General features: G+C 45.2%; 1 protein-coding gene across 3 annotated transcripts in view; it reads left to right on the top strand.

The window, feature by feature from the left end:
- ARHGEF26 (Rho guanine nucleotide exchange factor 26) overlaps positions 1-19317 on the top strand; it is a 78671-nt gene that overhangs the window by 8554 nt on the left and 50800 nt on the right. For all 3 annotated transcript variants that reach the window (XM_081190136.1, XM_081190137.1, XM_081190138.1), the window contains 2 exons: positions 8388-8533; positions 15401-15457. In XM_081190136.1, the coding sequence (XP_081046262.1) occupies positions 8388-8533; positions 15401-15457 (203 nt within the window). The remainder of the gene's footprint in view (positions 1-8387; positions 8534-15400; positions 15458-19317) is intronic.

The following is a 19317-nucleotide window of genomic DNA, read 5'->3' as shown; positions in this document are numbered from 1 at the left end:
CATGGAAGCCATCGAGATAGAGAAACACCCTCACAACATGAACAAGCGTGACGACACGTCCCGCCTGCCAGACATCTGGAAATTAGCCCTCCCCACAAAAACCGACACCAGAACCAGAGGCACACAGAACGCCATCTCCAATCAACCACACCAGACCCAAACCCAGACCCTCTCCACAGATAAATTACAGACACCATCCAGTAGCCAAACCATAGTGGCACCTCCGGATGTTGCACCCCCCTGCAATCCCTACACAGATCTGGCTGGCACAGGGCACAAAACCACAGCTCGCCCCTATACACGAAGCCAAGCCAGAGCACAACTAAGTGCAGTACAGCCATCTTCTCAGAAAAACTCTTCACAAGCTCAAGAGGTCAAGACACGAAAGCTTTAGCAACTAATCCACACCTAATGACCCTCCTAAGTGGTACTCAGAATATCACTCAAGAAATCACTCAAGATATCCCTCAAGTAATTAATGAACAAAAGAAGAAAAGGCACACTAACCTGGGAACTTCCTCTCTGCCCAGAACGTTGGAGGCTATACACCACACCCCCTCAACAGTATTTATAGGAACTCAAACACTGAGATCCTGCTCTGTTCTAGTAACAAGAAGCCGAAAGCACCAGCCTGAAGATGACGAGTGAGACCTCGTCGAAACGTCGCCTAGACACCCCAACTCTTACACGGGAAGACACCCGAAGACACCAAAACCTGCATTCCTGTACCCGTGAAAATCTACGAAAGCATATATATATATATATATATATACCTCCAATGAATTCAGCTTGTTGAGGTAGGCCTAAAAGTAAATGGGATTGTATGCACCTGCAGAGTTTTCCAACATTGTATTGATGTTTTAGAAGGTTGTGATTGTGAAATCACCTTTTGCAAAATAGGCAATTTCAAAAGTGCCCAAATTTGTGTTTCTTTGCCTCTTGCATTTAGCTATCTCTCTTGTCAAATGTTGCAGTTTATTGCTGATAGTTCCTGCTTTGTGAATGTTGTTGTTCAATGTTTTTGTTGTAAGTTGGCATAGATAATATGATGCAGGCAGTCTTAGAAACCTGGATAGAAAAGTTAGGAGCTAAATGGCTTTTGGGACCTGGGTTGTGGGTGCCAAAACAGAATGTCTAGTCGCCATTGGCAACACTTTTTATTATTTTTATAAGAATGAACTAATATGCAATTCACATAAGTGACAAATTGTTAATATTTGTAACAGAAATTGTTAATACATGTTTAATTTGCTGTTTACAATAAAAATATTGGCACCATACTTCAGTTTTCAAAACACTCTACTCTTTATTTTTAAACTCCTTAACATATTGTCTATCCTTAACCTATACTTTGAGGCTTCAAAGCACATACATTTCAGTAATCCTTGAGTGACAGCCAGGCACAAAAAAATGGTGCCCAGACTTTTAGAGGTTAATCTTTAGATGCTAAATGCGCCTGGTGCCCTGCTAATTTTGAACCCTGGATTTAGGTGACTCATAACTGAATAAATAAATATCACAGTTGCTTCTTTATAAATACTGCAAGCCATCAGTCTTGGCTATAGTAAAATACCTCTGCATTAACTCCTCCCCCTTATTGCATTTGCCCTAAAGTCTATCATGAAGATCTGTTTGCCATCACCATTGCCTCTTTCTCTTCCATACCATTCGTTGGTCACTTCAGGTGGTATTCAGCTAAGTTTTTCTCAGAGCACACCCATGGAAATTAATGGACCTAACTTAGTCTTGGCCATTAATTTCAATGGATTTCCCTCCGAGAAAAACTTAGTTGAACCCTTTGCTTTTGTTTGTGGGCTGGATCTATTCAAAAATTTCAGGCATAGTGAGGGTTTACTTTTCAGAACTTTTACCTGTGCTTATTTCACTCTGGCTCTGTCACAACTTCAACCAACCTGTTTTTCCTCATTCAACTTTCAGTATCAATTTTGATCTAGTTCCTTCTTGCAGTGCTTCAGTTCTCATTACTTTGAAACAATGCCATGTTCCATTCTATGATGTTAATCAACTGGTAATGCCTTTTGGGCTACTGGACAATGGTTCAGTTGTTTGGCAGAGCCTTTAAGCCAGTGGTGTTCAAACTTTTTTCGAAGAGGGCCAGATTTGATGAAGTAAAGGGCTGTGGGGGCCGACCATAAGGCCATCCAAAGTTGTTGACCTCCTTTTTTAAAGATTTTACCCCAAAGTTGCTTTTTTTAAGGTTGGAGTCGTTGAGGTTTTTTTAGGATTGAAGTTGTTGAGGGTTTTTTAAGGATTTTATCCCAGGAAATAATCTGCCACGGGGGCCGGATTAGTGCCCCCAAACGGAGTTTGGACATGCCTGCTTTAAGCCATTTGCTGTTTCCATCATTATATACTTATGTATGATACGTATTTTCTTACACTTTATAATTTCTAAGGTGGCTTTCAAGCTAAACTGTCAAGGGCACAACAGCTGGAAACGTGACATAGGAAACTGAAAGAAGTGAGTTTGTGGCCACTGAGAGAGGGTCAAGTTTAGTTGCTGCCTCCACTCAACAAAGAAAACAAATAAAGGGAGAGCAGTGATGGATGAAAACACACATATTCTCATCTTATGCAAAAATACTCAGAGATAGCTCCTACAGAGTCCACAGAGGCTTACTCCCAAGTAAATGTGCATAGGATTGCCTTCACACCTGCAGCCTCCAGCCAGGGCAGAGGGTGGAATGCAGGCAAAACACTACTTCAACTATGCCAGCCTGGAACTGATGTAGCATCAGGTCACAGTTCCATCAAATGATGGCACTCAAACTGGCTCAGAGCTCCCCTGCCACTGAAGCACCCTGTTTTGGGGGACTGGTGGATCTGTTTGTGGGGTGAGGGACCATTGCAGTGGCTTAGGGATTTAAGTTGCAGCCTTAATGTAAACTTATTTGTTCTTACTCAGGATATCCATTGTAAAGTTAAAAACAACAAGAAGAATAAGAACTTGGTTCTCTTTATAATCTGTATCATTCCATTCTTTGGCCATGTCTTCGTCTTCCAACTTTATAACTGTTTTATGTGGCCTTTTCTGAATTCCCCACCGTTGTGGGTCCGTATTATGCCTCAGAACAGAAGGCATCATCATTCCCTCTTGTATTTTATTCTTTAGCTGTTTTGTCACCTTAATATAGGGGCACCTCAGGCCTTGGGCCTGAATGTGGGCTTCCAAGCCTTGCTCTTGGGCCTTGCAACTCTCCTCAGGCCTTTCCCACTTCCTAGGCTACACCTCTCACCAGTCTTGCTCCATGCTCTCCTTGAGTACTGTTGAGTAGCAGGAATGAATTTAGGGTAATGTTTCCTGTTTGCCTGGATGCAGAGAAAGGGGCTGTAGGTAAATGTAGAAACCTCTGGCGTGGTTGGCATGTAGCCTACTATGGAAAAGTAAGAATCGAACCCTCGCTCTACCTACTTGGCTGCTTCCACTACTGGCATGCAGCCCTCAGAAGCTTGCATATGAGGAACTGTGGCCCTGACAGAGGTTCCCAACCTCCGCTTTAATATATGATGGCAGCGAAAGTGTGAAAACCCAGTGCTAAATGCAGTCCTTTTGCAGACCAGATGTTTGGAACCAAACCATGGGCTTAGAGGAATTTATTTAAAAAAAATTTAAAAGGAGAATTGGCAGTAGTTTAAAGCCTTCTGACTCTTGTTAGCAATGGCAGTAACTTCTATGTTGCTCAGGGTGGAGGCCTCGCTTCTGTGACCAGAATGGTTCATTAGTGGTAAAGGTCTGAAACCACAAGGAGGCGTTTACAATAACATTTTATTGCTAGTAGTGCTGAGTTCTGCCATATAAGAACTTGTTATTATCTCCTTGAATATAGGCAGAGAGTAAAAAATTAATTGTTTTCTCAAAGTTTCCATGTGCAGAAAATTTTAACTTTGACTGGATACTGCATCTTTTTGATATCAGTATTTCCGATTAGGAAGCTGAGTCAAGACAATTGGTTTACCTCGCTACGCTAACTGGCAGTGGCTCTCCAGGGTTTCAGGCAAGTGCCCTCTTTTCAGAGCTACCCGGAGATGTGGGGATATTGAACCTGAGATGTTCCACACGCAGAGCAGATGCTCCACCATTGAGCTAGAGCCGTTATTGACTGTTTATGGCAAGTACCGTATTTTTCGGACTATTGGACGCACCGGTCCATAGGACGCACCTAGATTGGGGGGGGGGGGAAATAAAGGCAAAAAAAATTTATCCCCCCCCCCCAGGCGCGGGGCTGGGGCGGGGAAGCCCGAGCTTCCCCCTCCCCCAGAACGGGACCCAGAGCCATGCTTTGGCATCGCTCTGGGAACTTGCGGGGCTGGGGGAGGAGGAAGCCTTCCGCCAACCTCCAAACCATGTCGGGAGACAGCGGGATGGCGCGCTGCGCCTCTCCCGCTGTCCCCCGAGCTTGTGGGGCTGGCGGTGGGGCTCTCCTGAAGCCGGGAGGTTGTGGGGATGGTGGGGGGGGGGAGAAGCAGGCTTGCTTCTCCCTCCCCCAGCCTCCCGATCAGGTCGGGGAAAAGCGGGATAGCGGAGCGCCGCCATCCCGCTTTTCCACGACCTGATCTGGAGGTTGTGGGGCTGGTGGGGGGGAGAAGCAGGCTTGCTTCTCCCTCCCCCAGCCTCCCGATCAGGTCGGGGAAAAGCGGGATAGCGGAGCGCCGCCATCCCGCTTTCCCCCGACCTGATCTGGAGGTTGTGGGGCTGGTGGGGGGGAGAAGCAGGCTTGCTTCTCCCTCCCCCAGCCTCCCGATCAGGTCGGGGAAAAGCGGGATAGCGGAGCGCCGCCATCCCGCTTTCCCCCGACCTGATCTGGAGGTTGTGGGGCTGGTGGGGGGGAGAAGCAGGCTTGCTTCTCCCTCCCCCAGCCTCCCGATCAGGTCGGGGAAAAGCGGGATAGCGGAGCGCCGCCATCCCGCTTTCCCCCGACCTGATCTGGAGGTTGTGGGGCTGGTGGGGGGGAGAAGCAGGCTTGCTTCTCCCTCCCCCAGCCTCCCGATCAGGTCGGGGAAAAGCGGGATAGCGGAGCGCCGCCATCCCGCTTTCCCCCGACCTGATCTGGAGGTTGTGGGGCTGGTGGGGGGGAGAAGCAGGCTTGCTTCTCCCTCCCCCAGCCTCCCGATCAGGTCGGGGAAAAGCGGGATAGCGGAGCGCCGCCATCCCGCTTTCCCCCGACCTGATCTGGAGGTTGTGGGGCTGGTGGGGGGGAGAAGCAGGCTTGCTTCTCCCCCCGCCAGCCTCCAGATCAGGTCGGGGAAAAGCGGGATAGCGGAGCGCCGCCATCCCGCTTTTCCCCGACCTGATCTGGAGGTTGTGGGGATGTGGGGGGGGAGAAGCAGGCTTGCTTCTCCCTCCCCCAGCCTCCCGATCAGGTCGGGGAAAAGCGGGATAGCGGAGCGCCGCCATCCCGCTTTCCCCCGACCTGATCTGGAGGTTGTGGGGCTGGTGGGGGGGAGAAGCAGGCTTGCTTCTCCCCCCGCCAGCCTCCAGATCAGGTCGGGGAAAAGCGGGATAGCGGAGCGCCGCCATCCCGCTTTTCCCCGACCTGATCTGGAGGTTGTGGGGATGTGGGGGGGGTAGAAGCAGGCTTGCTTCTCCCCCCGCCAGCCTCCAGATCAGGTCGGGGAAAAGCGGGATAGCGGAGCGCCGCCATCCCGCTTTTCCACGACCTGATCTGGAGGTTGTGGGGATGGTGGGGGGGAGAAGCAGGCTTGCTTCTCCCCCCGCCAGCCTCCAGATCAGGTCGGGGAATAGCGGGGTGGCGGCTCTGCGCCTCCCCGCTGTCCCCAGCTTTTGGGTGCAGGCTGCTGCCCGCAAGCCTTGCGAGCCCGCGGGACATCCCGCCGGGCTTGCAAGACTTGGGATAGCTTCCTGAAGCCTGGAGAGCGAGAGGGGTCGGTGCGCACGGACCCCTCTCGCTCTCCAGGCTTCAGCAAAAGCCTGCATTCGCACCATAGGACGCACACACATTTCCCCTTCATTTTTGGAGGGGAAAAAGTGCGTCCTATAGTGCGAAAAATACGGTAAATTGGCTTGCTGGTGATTTTATGGAAAAGCAGATGAGAAATAAAATTAAGTAGGTTATTGTTCTATTGTAATTGACAGATTAAGGTGTTTTAGACGTAATGGCCTCATTTGGACTGCCAAACTTTAGCTTTGAAAACTAAGATATGTGTGAACTTTAGGCACCTGCAAGCAGGGGCAGAGGAAGGAGGGTGCGGTGGGTGCGGTCCACTCTGGGTGTCACCACTTGGGGGGTGACAAAATGCCGGGTGGCACTCACCGTGGGGCCTGCAGTGCGCCTGAGCCACGCATCTCTCCCGCTGCCTCCCCCCCGCTGCCTCCCCCCCCCCCAGCTGTAGGGCAGCTGAGGGGGAGGAGGCAGGCAGACTCTGGAGGCCCCGTGGTGTGTCCCGCCCCTTGGGGCGGCTTGCCCCACCCTTGCCCCGCCCCTATGGGTAGCGTGTGGCGCCCCTGGGCGCGCTGCCCCAGGCACACGAGCAGCTTCTTTCCGCCGCTGCCTGCAAGCAATCACTTTTCTCCTCACTTTAGGCATGTGTGTGGGCATACAAGTCAGCAAATTGCAGTTAACCAGTTCTGCTGAAATTGGGAAACTCTGGTTAGTGGCTTTTAAACTTCCCTTTCACTTCAATGGAAGAGGCTTGATAATCTGTATAGGCTTCCTTTGCAGCTTTTAGAGTTGTCCCTCTAATGAAATGCATGGAAAAATTCTTTGGGGAAAGGGGTTCCTTATGCATTTATTGCATAATCATTTGGGATGCTGGATAAAAGGCTGAGAGGTCTTCCAGCATTAAGGGCAGTGGAATGCCTTCTTTATTATTGTTTATTGAATTTGTATCCAGCCCTTCCTTCTGAAGGGTGGCATAGATTCCAGGCACGGTGCTCTTGCAACCTCCCTTCCTAAATATGTTGTATGTCAACCTTATCTCCTTGACTCCTAACAAAATAACGGAAAAAGTTTTGAATACTTTGAAAACAGAACTCAAAGGCTGCTTTGAACTTGCAGTCAGAATAAATAAATGAAATAACAGACGAAACTAGATTAAGTTAATATATTCAGTACAGTGGTACCTCTAGTTACGAACTTAATTAGTTCCAGAGGTCCGTTCTTAACCTGAAACTGTTCTTAACTACAGTGGTACCTCAGGTTACATACGCTTCAGGTTACAGACTCTGCTAACCCAGAAATAGTGCTTCAGGTTAAGAACTTTGTTTCAGGATGAGAACAGAAATCGTGCTTTGGCAGCGCAGCAGCAGGAGGAGGCCCCATTAGCTAAAGTGGTGCTTCAGGTTAAGAACAGTTTCAGGTTAAGTACGGACCTCTGGAACGAATTAAGTACTTAACCTGAGGTACCACTGTAGAGGCGTGCTTTCGCTAATGGGGCCTCTTGCTGCCGCTGCACCGCCGGCACACGATTTCCGTTCTCATCCTGGGGCAAAGTTCTCAACTCGAGGTAATTCTTCCAGGTTAGCAGAGTTTGTAACCTGAAGCGTTTGTAACCTGAGGCGTTTGTAACTCAAGATACCACTGTACTATATACTGGTGCCAGAATTCAGGTTTTGCAGCTTCAGTAGTTGGTATTTCTGGTAGAGAATTTTAGGTGCTTAGGCCTTAAAACTGCTAGTTTTCATTTACATCAACACTTTTCATTTGATTATGCAGCTAGTGGTTTGCAGCAAGTTACTATGAGATTAATAAATTATTGGACCGTTAAATTTCTTTATTAGGTTACTATATTATCCGCATTTAAAATAAAATCAAGGAAAGCTGTATTTAATAACCTGTGTAAATTATTCAGCTCAAGCAAATGCACATCAGGATGCTTATCATGCATATTTTTTTTTGGGGGGGGGTGGTGTTTCCACTATCATCTGTGGGGCAGGGGGAGAATAAATGTGTGGCATCAAAGTTTGTTTCCTGGGAATTTCCCTGCGATGTTATCACACTCTGCATGCACATGTTTCAAGCCCACCTTTACTGTCCTGAAGACTAGAGTCCTTACTTAAAACGAAATCCCTGCTTTTTAATTGTGTGCTTGCTTGGAAACACCCAGAGCCTAGTTTATTAACTAGTTAAATCAGGTGTCTTTCACCCTAATATTTCGTATTCTATTAAGCACAAGCTCTCAAATAATAAAAGTGTTTCTGGTTTTTCCTTAACAAAGAACACAGGCTATTATTGAATTCGGATGGAAGGCATCTTTTTGGTGGTACAGTGATCTATTGTTACTTTAATATGTGCTATGCTCTCCCATTGTCCTGAACAAGCCTCTATCTTTGTCCGCAGAGTTTGAGAGGCATATTCATAATAATGTTACTTAGAACCTCTCCTTAAATCAATTTCTTTTTCGTGTAGAAAATGCTGTGTTGTATCAGAACTACAAAGAAAAGGCTCTGGATATAGATTCTGATGAAGAGGTAGAACTGAAAGAACAGAAGTCAGATGAAAAAATAGTTATTCAGTACAAACCTCTGAGATCAACATGGAGTCAGTTGTCTGCGGTAAGTGTCATAATGTTAAATAGCCCGAAGCCAAACTGGAATGCAGCAGTGCTTATAAGCGAGTCTCTTTTATCTCCCAGTGTCCTTTTCAACCCAACATTTTATAGCTTTTCGTTTGCCCTCAGAACTACTTCCTGAAGTGAAGTGTTTATGGGTATGCAGCTAATACCCAATGGTTGTAATTGGTAAAGAGGTACAGCTGCTAGACTTGCATTCCTAATTTCGTTTGCCTTACGGGTTTTTATTTTCTTTTTTATGCAAGCAAACCACAAGTCGCCAACTGTGTTAGGACTTCAGGATCCCTCTGCTTTGGAATTTAAATTGCAGGGAAGGGGGCAACCCTTAGAGCATGTTCCGTAAAATAGCCATATGGAGAGAATTAATGGAAATAAGTATCTTGAAAATGGAGAGGATAAGCAAAGAGGCTTGTTTATTCTAATGTCGTTCTGCGGGAAATTTAGGTCTCACAACACGCCAGCACAGAAAAACGCTGGCTCTCTTCAAATCATAGTTTGTAATACATGTATGTACCAGAGTGGAGCCATAGCAATAGCCTCAAAGCAGCAGCATCACTGTGTAAGGATGGGGGGGGGGTTGGAACTACATGGGCCTTGACCTTTTTGCCACCTTGCCCCTCTAGTAAGGTGCAGTGCTGCTAGGAGAATATTTCTGCAGCTCCACCCCACCAGGTGAGTCACTTTCTTATCTTCTCTGTCTGCTGGAGGAGGAGGAGGAGGAGGAGGAGAGAAGAGTGTGTTTGAGCCCAAGGCTGCATGTTGGCATAGTACCAAGCAATATTTTAGCAATCCCATGGGGATTGGGACTCTGTAATGGGAAGCAACCATGTTATATCACCTGAGGTATTGGCAGGCTCAACATTACTAGAGCAGCGTGGGAACTGATCGTGCTGAAGCAACAGCCATGCCACTTAAGGCAGAAGTCGCCAACTTTCTTTGAGTGAAAATTTGCATTCTAGAGAAAACGTTGTGGGCATCATTCTACCCCCACCATCCCAACCAAGCACACACCACAATCTATTCTACTGTCTAAGGCTTCTTTAAAGCCTAATTTCAGAGGGGTGGAGGGGACCCTGCAGGTGCGGAGGAAGACCTTGGTTGACACATGTGCAGTTGCCACATGTGTGAACCCAGTGTTGAGATAATGGCATTAGAATTGTACCTATGATAGGCTAGAGATATTAGCTTCCCTGCAGTTTCACAGATAAGGAAACAGTTAAGCAGAAGAAAACTGCAAGAGGTCAAAGTTCTCCTTTTTGTTTGTGTACTGTAGTCTGCTATGGTTACAAGTGCAATTTAATTAAACACTCAAGAGGTTTCTGGTTGGCTTCTTGTATATGATTTTAAAACTTTGCAACAGCTTTTAGCAGTAAGCATTTATTCTTATTATTAAAATAAGTGAATGCAAGGAAAGAACAGGTTCATGACTTCACTCCCTGTGAAGAATTGTCCTCAGTTTTTTTAATGGTGGCAAATGGCTATATTTAGTGTGTCTTATTTGAATTATTTGATATAGTAGAATTTGAAGGAAGGAATCAGACGGGGATAAATTACATGAATCCTTGGGAACCCATTCAGTGATGCTTGGGGGGTTCATTTAAATCATGTTTCACAGTCAGACTTACACAGTGCATGATACAAGAAGCCACATGACAGCCCACAAGTCATGTTTTGTGGACTAAAAGGTGCCTGGAAGTCTCTCCCATCCTCTGCATGCCATTCTTACAGTTTCAAGGCAAGGACTAAAGCCAGAAGATTTGCTGAGATCTTAGTTTGGCACTATATACAGCTGGTGGAGTGCATTTTGGTTTGGTGGATCATAAATTCTGCAATAGCTGTAGTTGCTTGGAGCAAGGTCATAAGGCTCCTATGTTACTGAGATGGAAAGGAAAGCCGCAACTCTGCATTGCACTGTGCATTGACAATTAATACAAAGCGTGTGATTTTGTGTGATCAGCTGATGAGCGGAAACCCCCATGCGTTAGGGCAATTTCTCTTGTGAAATGACATGTTAATGTTGTGAATGAATGGAGAAAGCAAACTGTTACTCATCTGTTCATAATAAAATCTGGCCTTGGTCAGACCACACCTGGAGAACTGTGTCTAGTTCTGGGCACCACAATATAAGAAGGATATTGGCAAGCTGGAATGTGTTCAGTGGAGGGCGACTGAGATGAGCAGGGGTCTGGAAACCAAGCCTTATGAGGAATGCTTGAGGGAGTTTGATATGTTTAGCCTGGAGAACAGGAGACGGGGAGGAGATATGATATCACATGATGTCACATGGAAGAGGGAGCAAACTTGTTTCTGCTGTTCTGGAGGGTAGGACCTGAACCAATGGATTCAAGTTACTACGAAGGACATTCTGATGCAACATCAGCAAGAACTTTTCGACGGTAAGAGCTGTTCGACAGACTCCCTTGGGAGATGGCAGGCTCTGCTTCATTTGGAGGGTTTCAATGAGAGGTTGGATGGCTACCTGTCATGGATGCTTTAGCTGAGATTCCTGCATTGCAAGGGGTTGGACTAGATGACCCTTAATGTCCCTTCCAACTCAAAATTCTACAATTCTATGAAAATGTTGCGATGAAAACATTGGGTCCATTCGTTTCAGTGGGTCTACTCTGAATAAAAGTTAGTGGAAAACAACTTACAATATGCAAATCATTTGTGTGCATGTGTGCAAATGTAAATATTTTTTGGGATCCTAAGAACTGCAAGTGGACTTCTGCTTCTGGAACAGATCTTTCTAGTCCGTTCTCTACTACAGTAGCATAATTAACGCACCTCCTCCAAAAAACATCAAGGGGCTTAATAGGACCAAGATGAGGCCTGCGTATGGAGGAGGGGAATCTACTGAAATTAGGACCTCACCCTAGTTATGAGCAGATGTGTCTTTATTTAAAATATTTTAGTGTTGCCTTTAAGTGAGGTGTGTGTGTGTGTGTGTGTTCCCAGTTAAAATACAATGCAGTACAGCTACAACAATAAAAGTATCAAAACCTGTGTAAATACACTGCACATGGCTAGCATTCTAGAGGTGTGGTGCCGCTACAGAAAAGGACATTTCCCTTATGCTCACCAATCTTAATTGATCTCATATAAGGATCTCAAAAGTATTAAAACCAATCTCAGAGTATGGAAAGGGTTGTATGGGTGGAGGCTGACCACTTGAACCCAAATCTCTTCACATGTTTTACCACTGTGCTGCTGTTTTCATGCAATATGTTTAATATAGCTGTTTGCTTCTCTCTACTTAATTGACTTGATGGAAAAAGCAGCATTGAATGGGAACAGAAAGTCTTTTGAAAACAATTCCGAGGCCTCTGAGACATGATACAGTTAAAGCGTTCCCTCCCCACCCCACTTTTTAAAGCCCTCTTTGTTTACAGTTCTGTGGCTATAACTGGAGAACTAATAAATGCTACTATGCCCCATTCACAGTATGCAATAAATGGAGGATAACTTGTGTATGAGAGATTACATGAGCCGTAAGTCTATATGGGAAGTGAAGGGGAAATTATATTAGAATGTTTTTAAATGATGCTGAACGTTAATAGCTTCATTCGACAAGTTGAGCTAGAGAGAACTGTGTGTGATACTTACACTCGAAATGTGGAAGTGAAAATACTCCACAGTATTAAGTTGAAAGGAACCCACTGGGCTAGATTATAAACAGAACTAAAATGTGTACTGCATTCCTGTGATTGGACTGCAATTCTATACCGAATGTTCTAGGCGCACTAGTGGACTCAGTGGAACTTAATTTTGAGTAAACGGGTGTTGTAATACACTGGCAAACTCAGTTCTTTTCATAAGTCTAAAAATAACCATTTAAGCACCCACTCCTTTTCAGTGGATTGTATTCAGCTAACACTCAGAGTCTGTGGGCTATGTCCCAAGACACCGCGTGTGTTGGTGAAATTGTGTATACAGTCATACCTCGGGTTAAATGTGCTTCAGGTTGAGCGTTTTCAGGTTGTGTTCCACGGGGACCCGGAAGTAACGGAATGGGTTGCTTCCAGGTTTTGCCACTCGTGCATGCGCAGACGCTCAAAATGACATCATGCACAGAAGCAGCGAATCGCAACCCGCGCAGACACGGGTTGCGTTCTGCTCAGGATGCGAACGGGGCTCTGGAACGGATCTCGTTTGCATCCAGAGGTACTATTGTAATTGAAACCCATTGAAAAAGCTGGCAAACACCCCACCTCCCTTCCGCCCTTTGAGTGATGTTTCAGTGACATCTTTCTGACATTTCCAGGTCACTTCTGGATTCGGCGCGATGCGCGTATACACAGTCATGCACGTATTGAACGCGTGTCAATGGGGTGGGGCGGGGCTTGCCTGTAGAGTTGTTGAAATTAAGGTACCTAAGTTAGTCATTATCATTTATTCCATTAGGTTGGCTCTGAGTAGACGTTAGCTGAATACCTGGTACTTTTAAACTTATATTTATTGGATACATGCCTGTCCTGTTAAAGAGTTTCTTTCTATGCTGCCTTTTGGCCCAAGAGGCCTCCAAGGCTAGGAATGGGTTAATTGGTAGAGCCAGAGGTACAGCAGTAGCTTCCTGGCAGCAATGGTGCTGCTGCTTATCAGAAGGGATGAGTCTGCAGCAAGGTCAGGGCTGTGCAGGCTGTGGCGTAGCGTGGGTTGTCAGCACCCGGGGCAAGGCAAGTAATTTGCGCCCCCTAACCCGTGGATTTGCGCCCCCTAACCCTAACCCCCAGATGTTGTGCCCGGTGCGGCCGGCCCCCCCTGCACCCCCCACGCTACGCCACTGTGTGCAGGTGGCAAAGCCACAAACGCCTGGTTGGTTCTGCCTGTGAGCTTACGCTGCCCCTTTTGTACATTTTAATTTGGAGGATGGCCAAGCAGCAGGGTCATTGAGGTAGATAGCGGTGTTGCTTGAGGTATTTAGGTCTTTGGTTACAGTGGTACCTCGGTTTAAGAACAGCCCGGTTTACAAACTATTCGGTTTACGGACTCCGCAAAACTAGAAGTAGTGTCCTGGTTTCTGAACTTTACCTCGGTCTAAGAACAGAATCTGAACGGTGTAAGGGCACCAGCCGCGGGAGGCCTCATTAGGGAAAGTGCGCCTCGGTTTAAGAACGGTTTTGGTTTAAGAACGGACTTCTGGAACGGATTAAGTTCGTAAACTGAGGTACCACTGTATTAAAGATTTAAAGGTCAAGAAAAACACTGTTGTCCTTTTGGACTTGGAGGTCTTTTGGATGGGTCCAAATCTTAACATCTGTTGAAACCTCTGCTTCCTCCTGATTCAACAAAAAGTCATACAGGTGTTAGGGACCACAGCTCCCATGATCCCTGACAATTGGCCATGCTGGCTTGGGCTGATGGAAGTTGGACATGTTCCCCATCTCTCAGATGTTGCTTTTTATGCATAGATCTGAAAATGCTTTTTTTTTTTAGTTCTATTTGTATGTTGTGATGTACACACGGATACTTATTGTGCACGCTTGTGAGTGTCTCTGGTCAGGCTCGCACACAGGAAACAAGTCCCAACTGGAAGGAAGAAACCAGCTGGGGAGTGGGGCATGTGCAAATCAGTATCAAACATCACTGCTCGGATAAAACTGTTAGAAGAAAATCACAACTGTACAGGTATTTCCTTCAATGGCTGTAGAACGGGCATGCTTTCACCAGTAATCTGGGTAAACCTACTGTGAAGTTCTGCTTCTATATATGTATAAAAGTGTAGGACTACACAAACAATGATTTGTTAAATCTAAAACTTTCATTTTTGTAAGCACAGTTTAATGTCTCAAATTGTTGATTAATTAACCTGACATTTTGAACATGTGCTAGCCTGTACTTTCAGGCCAAACTTGTATTTTGAGATTGTTTTGGAACTACAGGTACATACTCAGTTTTTCATCCTGGATAGAAAAGCAAAAGGTTCGCTGGCTGAATACCTCTGTTGGCACAGAGTTAAGCACAGTGTTAATGCCAAAGTGTTCTAAAGTGAAGCAGATATTCTGCCATTTTATCGCAGGATGTAATAGGGGGAAAAGGAGGGACATTCTGGACCGTATTTTGGAGGCAACCACTAACTTCTTTCTCTTCATGTGTAAAAACATTGCAGGAATATTTCCACTCCTGAGTGCTGCAGCTACCTTCATAAATTATTTATTCTTAATATTGAAACAGATCATTTCCTGTTTGTTTTGTTTGATTTCATTTTCTTTTACATCTTTCCTTCATTGAAAGAGCCTTCATAAGACAGTCGGTCATAAAGCTCTATACTGCAGAATGAGAAGTTACTGAAATGAACCTTTTAAACTTTATCTTTGAATGACGCTGACTGATAGTCTAGTGGTGTTGTCTTCTACAGTAGTTATGCTCCTACTTTTGCAGGATGGGGGTCAGAGAATAGCATTGGATGACTTTTCCTCAGCCTCGTGGTGACTGTGCTGTGGGATCGTGCAAGAAGAAATTCTATTTTGCATGAAGCTTAACATATACATGAAACCATTGAGTGTCATTATCATGGGATTGGGGTGTGATTTGTCAACAGTATGCTGATGGCACTTTGTTCTATGTCTCCATTGAATTGGGTGGTGCTGTTCAGTTGCTGAACCAGGGCCTGGAGTTGGTCTAGGTGGGTGCCAATAAGCTGTGACTAAAAACTGACAAGGTGGATGTTCTATGGCTTGGTGGTTCCTATGTCTGGGAAATGGGTTCATGCCTTGTTTTGAATGGGGTCCATCCAAATGAAATTTGGGCCCAACCAAAGGAAAATTTCAGTCAATTACTGATGAAAAACAATGGAGGAGAAACATGTGTATTGCAAAAATATATGTAAATGGTTAATCATTTATTTCAGGTGAAGAAGAATGGGCTATACCAGAGCATCAGCCAAGAAGAAAGGAAAAGGCAAGAGGTACCTTAATTACTATAGCCACAGTTTATTCATTACTTCATAAGCTTGTCATCCTTTTATGCATGCTTTCTGGAGGAAAACTTTTAAAAAAATGTTGTTGTACACTTTTCTGTTCCATTTCTGTGAACTAAATTATAGTAGAAATCTAACTTTTGATACAGACTACCTGGGGTTTTGCAGCTTGCATAGAAGGCAAGTGGGTAATTTATCTATAAATGCAATAAATAATAATAATATACAAATGTTGTGAACATGCCCAATATCTGAAATAAGCAGTCTCTTCAGCCCTACTCATAACCACCTGTCTGTTCAGTTCTCCGTTTGCTTTCTGAGCTATACTTGTGAAAGGAAGAGCTCCTTCCATTTGCAGAAGGAGTGGCACCCCAGCATAGGTTGCTGCCTGTAGAATAAATTGGGGAGGTGATTTTCACACAGTCCCAGATGACCCTTCAACCCTCCTGTGCAAAATTCTGTGGGCTGCAGGGGATTAGGGGGAAATCATCACCCCTATTCCCATGAGCAGGAATGTTCTGTGTGCAGAATTCCACACATAGGACCTCTTTGTCCTACCCGATGTCTTCAAAGCAGAACAGAATGAATGACCCTTAAAAGCATCCTGTTTTCTCCTCCTCAACCCATTAGAGGCTACTGCTGTACCCCTTGATAAATGTGGATAATCTCCTCTAGCTGTTACGGGTTTGATCTGTCACCTGTAGAGGGCTGACCCTCAGATCAGCACTGCCTGTTCAGGGAAAGATCACAAGGAAGGACCTGAAGATCCTTCTTAGAATAAGTCCAGTCTACATGTGAACTGGGAAGTAAATAAATAAATCTGCTTTTGGTTGCACCATTAGCACTTGCTAGGCAACAGCCAGAGGACAGGGCAGTTCTCTTCAGCTATACCTGAAGGAGCATCTCCACCCCCATCATCCAGCCTGGACACTGAGGTCCAGCGCTAAGGGCCTTCTGGCGGTCCCCTTACTGTGAGAAGTGAGGAACCAGGCAGAGGGCTTTCTCAGTAGTGGTGCCCACCCTGTGGAACACCCTCTTATCAGATATCAAGGAAATAAACAACAATCTGACTTTTAGAAGACATCTGAAGGCAGCCCTGTTCAGGGAAGTTTTTAATGTTTGAAGTTTTATTCTGTTTTTAGTGTTCTGTTGGGAGCTGTGTTCAGGGAAAGATCACAAGGAAGGACCTGAAGATCCTTCTTAGAATAAGTCCAGTCTACATGTGAACTGGGAAGTAAATAAATAAATCTGCTTTTGGTTGCACCATTAGCACTTGCTAGGCAACAGCCAGAGGACAGGGCAGTTCTCTTCAGCTATACCTGAAGGAGCATCTCCACCCCCATCATCCAGCCTGTACACTGAGGTCCAGCGCTAAGGGCCTTCTGGCGGTCCCCTTACTGTGAGAAGTGAGGTTGCAGGGAACCAGGCAGAGGGCTTTCTCAGTAGTGGTGCCCACCCTGTGGAACACCCTCTTATCAGATATCAAGGAAATAAACAACAATCTGACTTTTAGAAGACATCTGAAGGCAGCCCTGTTCAGGGGAGTTTTTAATGTTTGAAGTTTTATTCTGTTTTTAGTGTTCTGTTGGGAGCTGTGTTCTGAGAGTGGCTGGGGAAACCCAGCTGGATGGGCAGGGTATAAATGAAATAATAATAATAAGCTACAGATAATAAGCAAAAGAAGCTCACAGAGATACTTATAGGGTTCCAGGGAGTGAGAGATGTAAGACCTGTAGAATGTGTAGTAGATTTTAAAAAAAACAGGCAGGAAAATCAACTTGAGATTCAGAGGGCTTGGAAGACTTTCTGATGAATGGTGGTTATGAGCAATTTGGCAGTTGAAGGAAACTGGGACAGATGTGGGCCTGGAAACCTTTCCTCTTTGCGGTCATGGGACTTGCTGTTGTCAGTTCCAAATACAATGTGGTAACAAGCAACTGCACTGGTAGTTACCTCTCTTGTGCCTTCGGGGCTCAGAGCAGCAAAGAAAATCACGGTTTCTGTCCAGTGCATGCCTGGATTTCCATTGTTAAGGTAGCATCTCATGCCAACATTAGCTGCCCTTAATGCTCATCTGGGAAGTGCCGGTCCTCCACTGCCAGCTGCACTCTGCCTCCAATGTTAGCCTCTTGTGCTACATCTGCCATCACCTGCTGTCCACTGGTTTTAACCCTTCCCATCCTGGTTTGTATCTTGTGCTGTTCCCTTAGCCACTTAGCCTACATTCTTCTGAGGGCAAGAGGACTATTCCTCCCATTGGCAAGAAGAGATGCTGGAATAAATGCTGTCCCCCCCTTGAGCCCCCCCTTGAGGACAGAATAAGTGCCAGTGAGAAATGAACCCATTCTGTCTTGGTAAATCAGGAAGTACCTTCAAGGTTGAGTTTCCCAAAGAGGAAAAAAATGATACATTGGTGATAGTCAGGACTTTGGTGCCATTTCACTTAGGTGAGTGGTTTGTTTAAGCTGTAGGCATAGTTAAAGAAATGTCTTTTTGAAGGCAGCTATTAAACGGGGCAGAGGGTAAAATTATTAAGTAAGGTGTGTTTTTTAAAAATAATAATACACACATAATTGGTTGTGTTGGACAATGGGTGTTGTTGCAGTTTATTAATGCAACATGCTAAATAATGTACAAAGCCATGGAGAAATAAATAGGCTGAACTAAAGAGGATGGAGATGGAATACATATCTATCTTCCCCGTTAAACCATTATCGCATTCTATCCTTGAATGCATCTGCTTCTCCAGCAGGGCCACATACAAATCATTTGTATACATTTGGTCTCTAAAGAGCTCCACAAAGCATGCATAAGCTATCAAGCTTCACACATCTGTTTGTATTGATGCCGTGCAAATGAATGATAACTACATTTCACACTGTCACTCATGGGGACTGTCACTTGTCTTGAGTAAGAAATAGTAATTGGCAAATGCGTTATCATTCTTCATCTCAGATTAGTGTCACTAGATTATGCATGAGTTTAAACGTTCCTTGTTTTGGTGTTTTGAGATTATCGTTTTGAAGTATTCTGAAATTGGGGTAATCGAAAACTTCTTTTCATTGTATGCTTTGCTAGAATGTATAAGTGTCCAACCCATATCTCATTTTCACTTTCAAAAAAACTGCTGTGCCTCGCCTTGAATTTCTTAGCTTGAAAGGAATCAATGAGGGCTATGATGGAACTGGGAACAAAGAATTCTTAAATAGCATTGAAGACGAGGGCTCTGGTGTCCTTTCTCTGAAACACACACACACACACACACACACACACACCAGAGCAAATTAGTTACAGAACTCTGCTGCTCTCTTTAGGCAAGCCCTTTCTTCACGATTGCAGCCAAAGCAACAAATTGCCTGTGAGTGCAGCATAAATTTGGGGACAAGATGATTAGTGGGAAGCCTGAGTGATAGCACTGTGGCTTCTTCCATTCCCTCCAGTTAAGTTATACAAAGTAGAATATGTATCATTGCGTTTTCCAAGTCATAAGTTGAGGGATTCGTAAAAACAAAATAGAAGCCACATCATGATCCCAACAGATACGTCCCATTGCAAACAACAACAACATGTGCATTTTATTTATTTAAGGTATTTATATACTGCTCAATCATTAGAATTCCTAACTGGTGGATATAGAAGCACCAGATAATATTTTACATTAATGGGGACATGCTAGTAAATAAACGTGCAACCAGCTTTTAAGTATGTGTAGCAGAAATAATTTCATGGTCTCCTACCCCTGCAGCTCCCTACCCACCCTGTGTTGTTTCCCCATGTCAGATTTCAGATTGTAAGCTCTTTGGGGACGGGGGCCTGTCCTGTACACTAGTGCACCGCCAGTGTACCAC

The sequence above is a fragment of the Podarcis bocagei genome, assembly GCF_964188305.1.
Source record: "Podarcis bocagei genome assembly, chromosome: 4".
Taxonomy (NCBI): Eukaryota; Metazoa; Chordata; class Lepidosauria; order Squamata; family Lacertidae; genus Podarcis; species Podarcis bocagei.
Note: the sequence above shows the minus strand (reverse complement) of the source record. Positions and strands in the feature narration are given on the sequence as shown.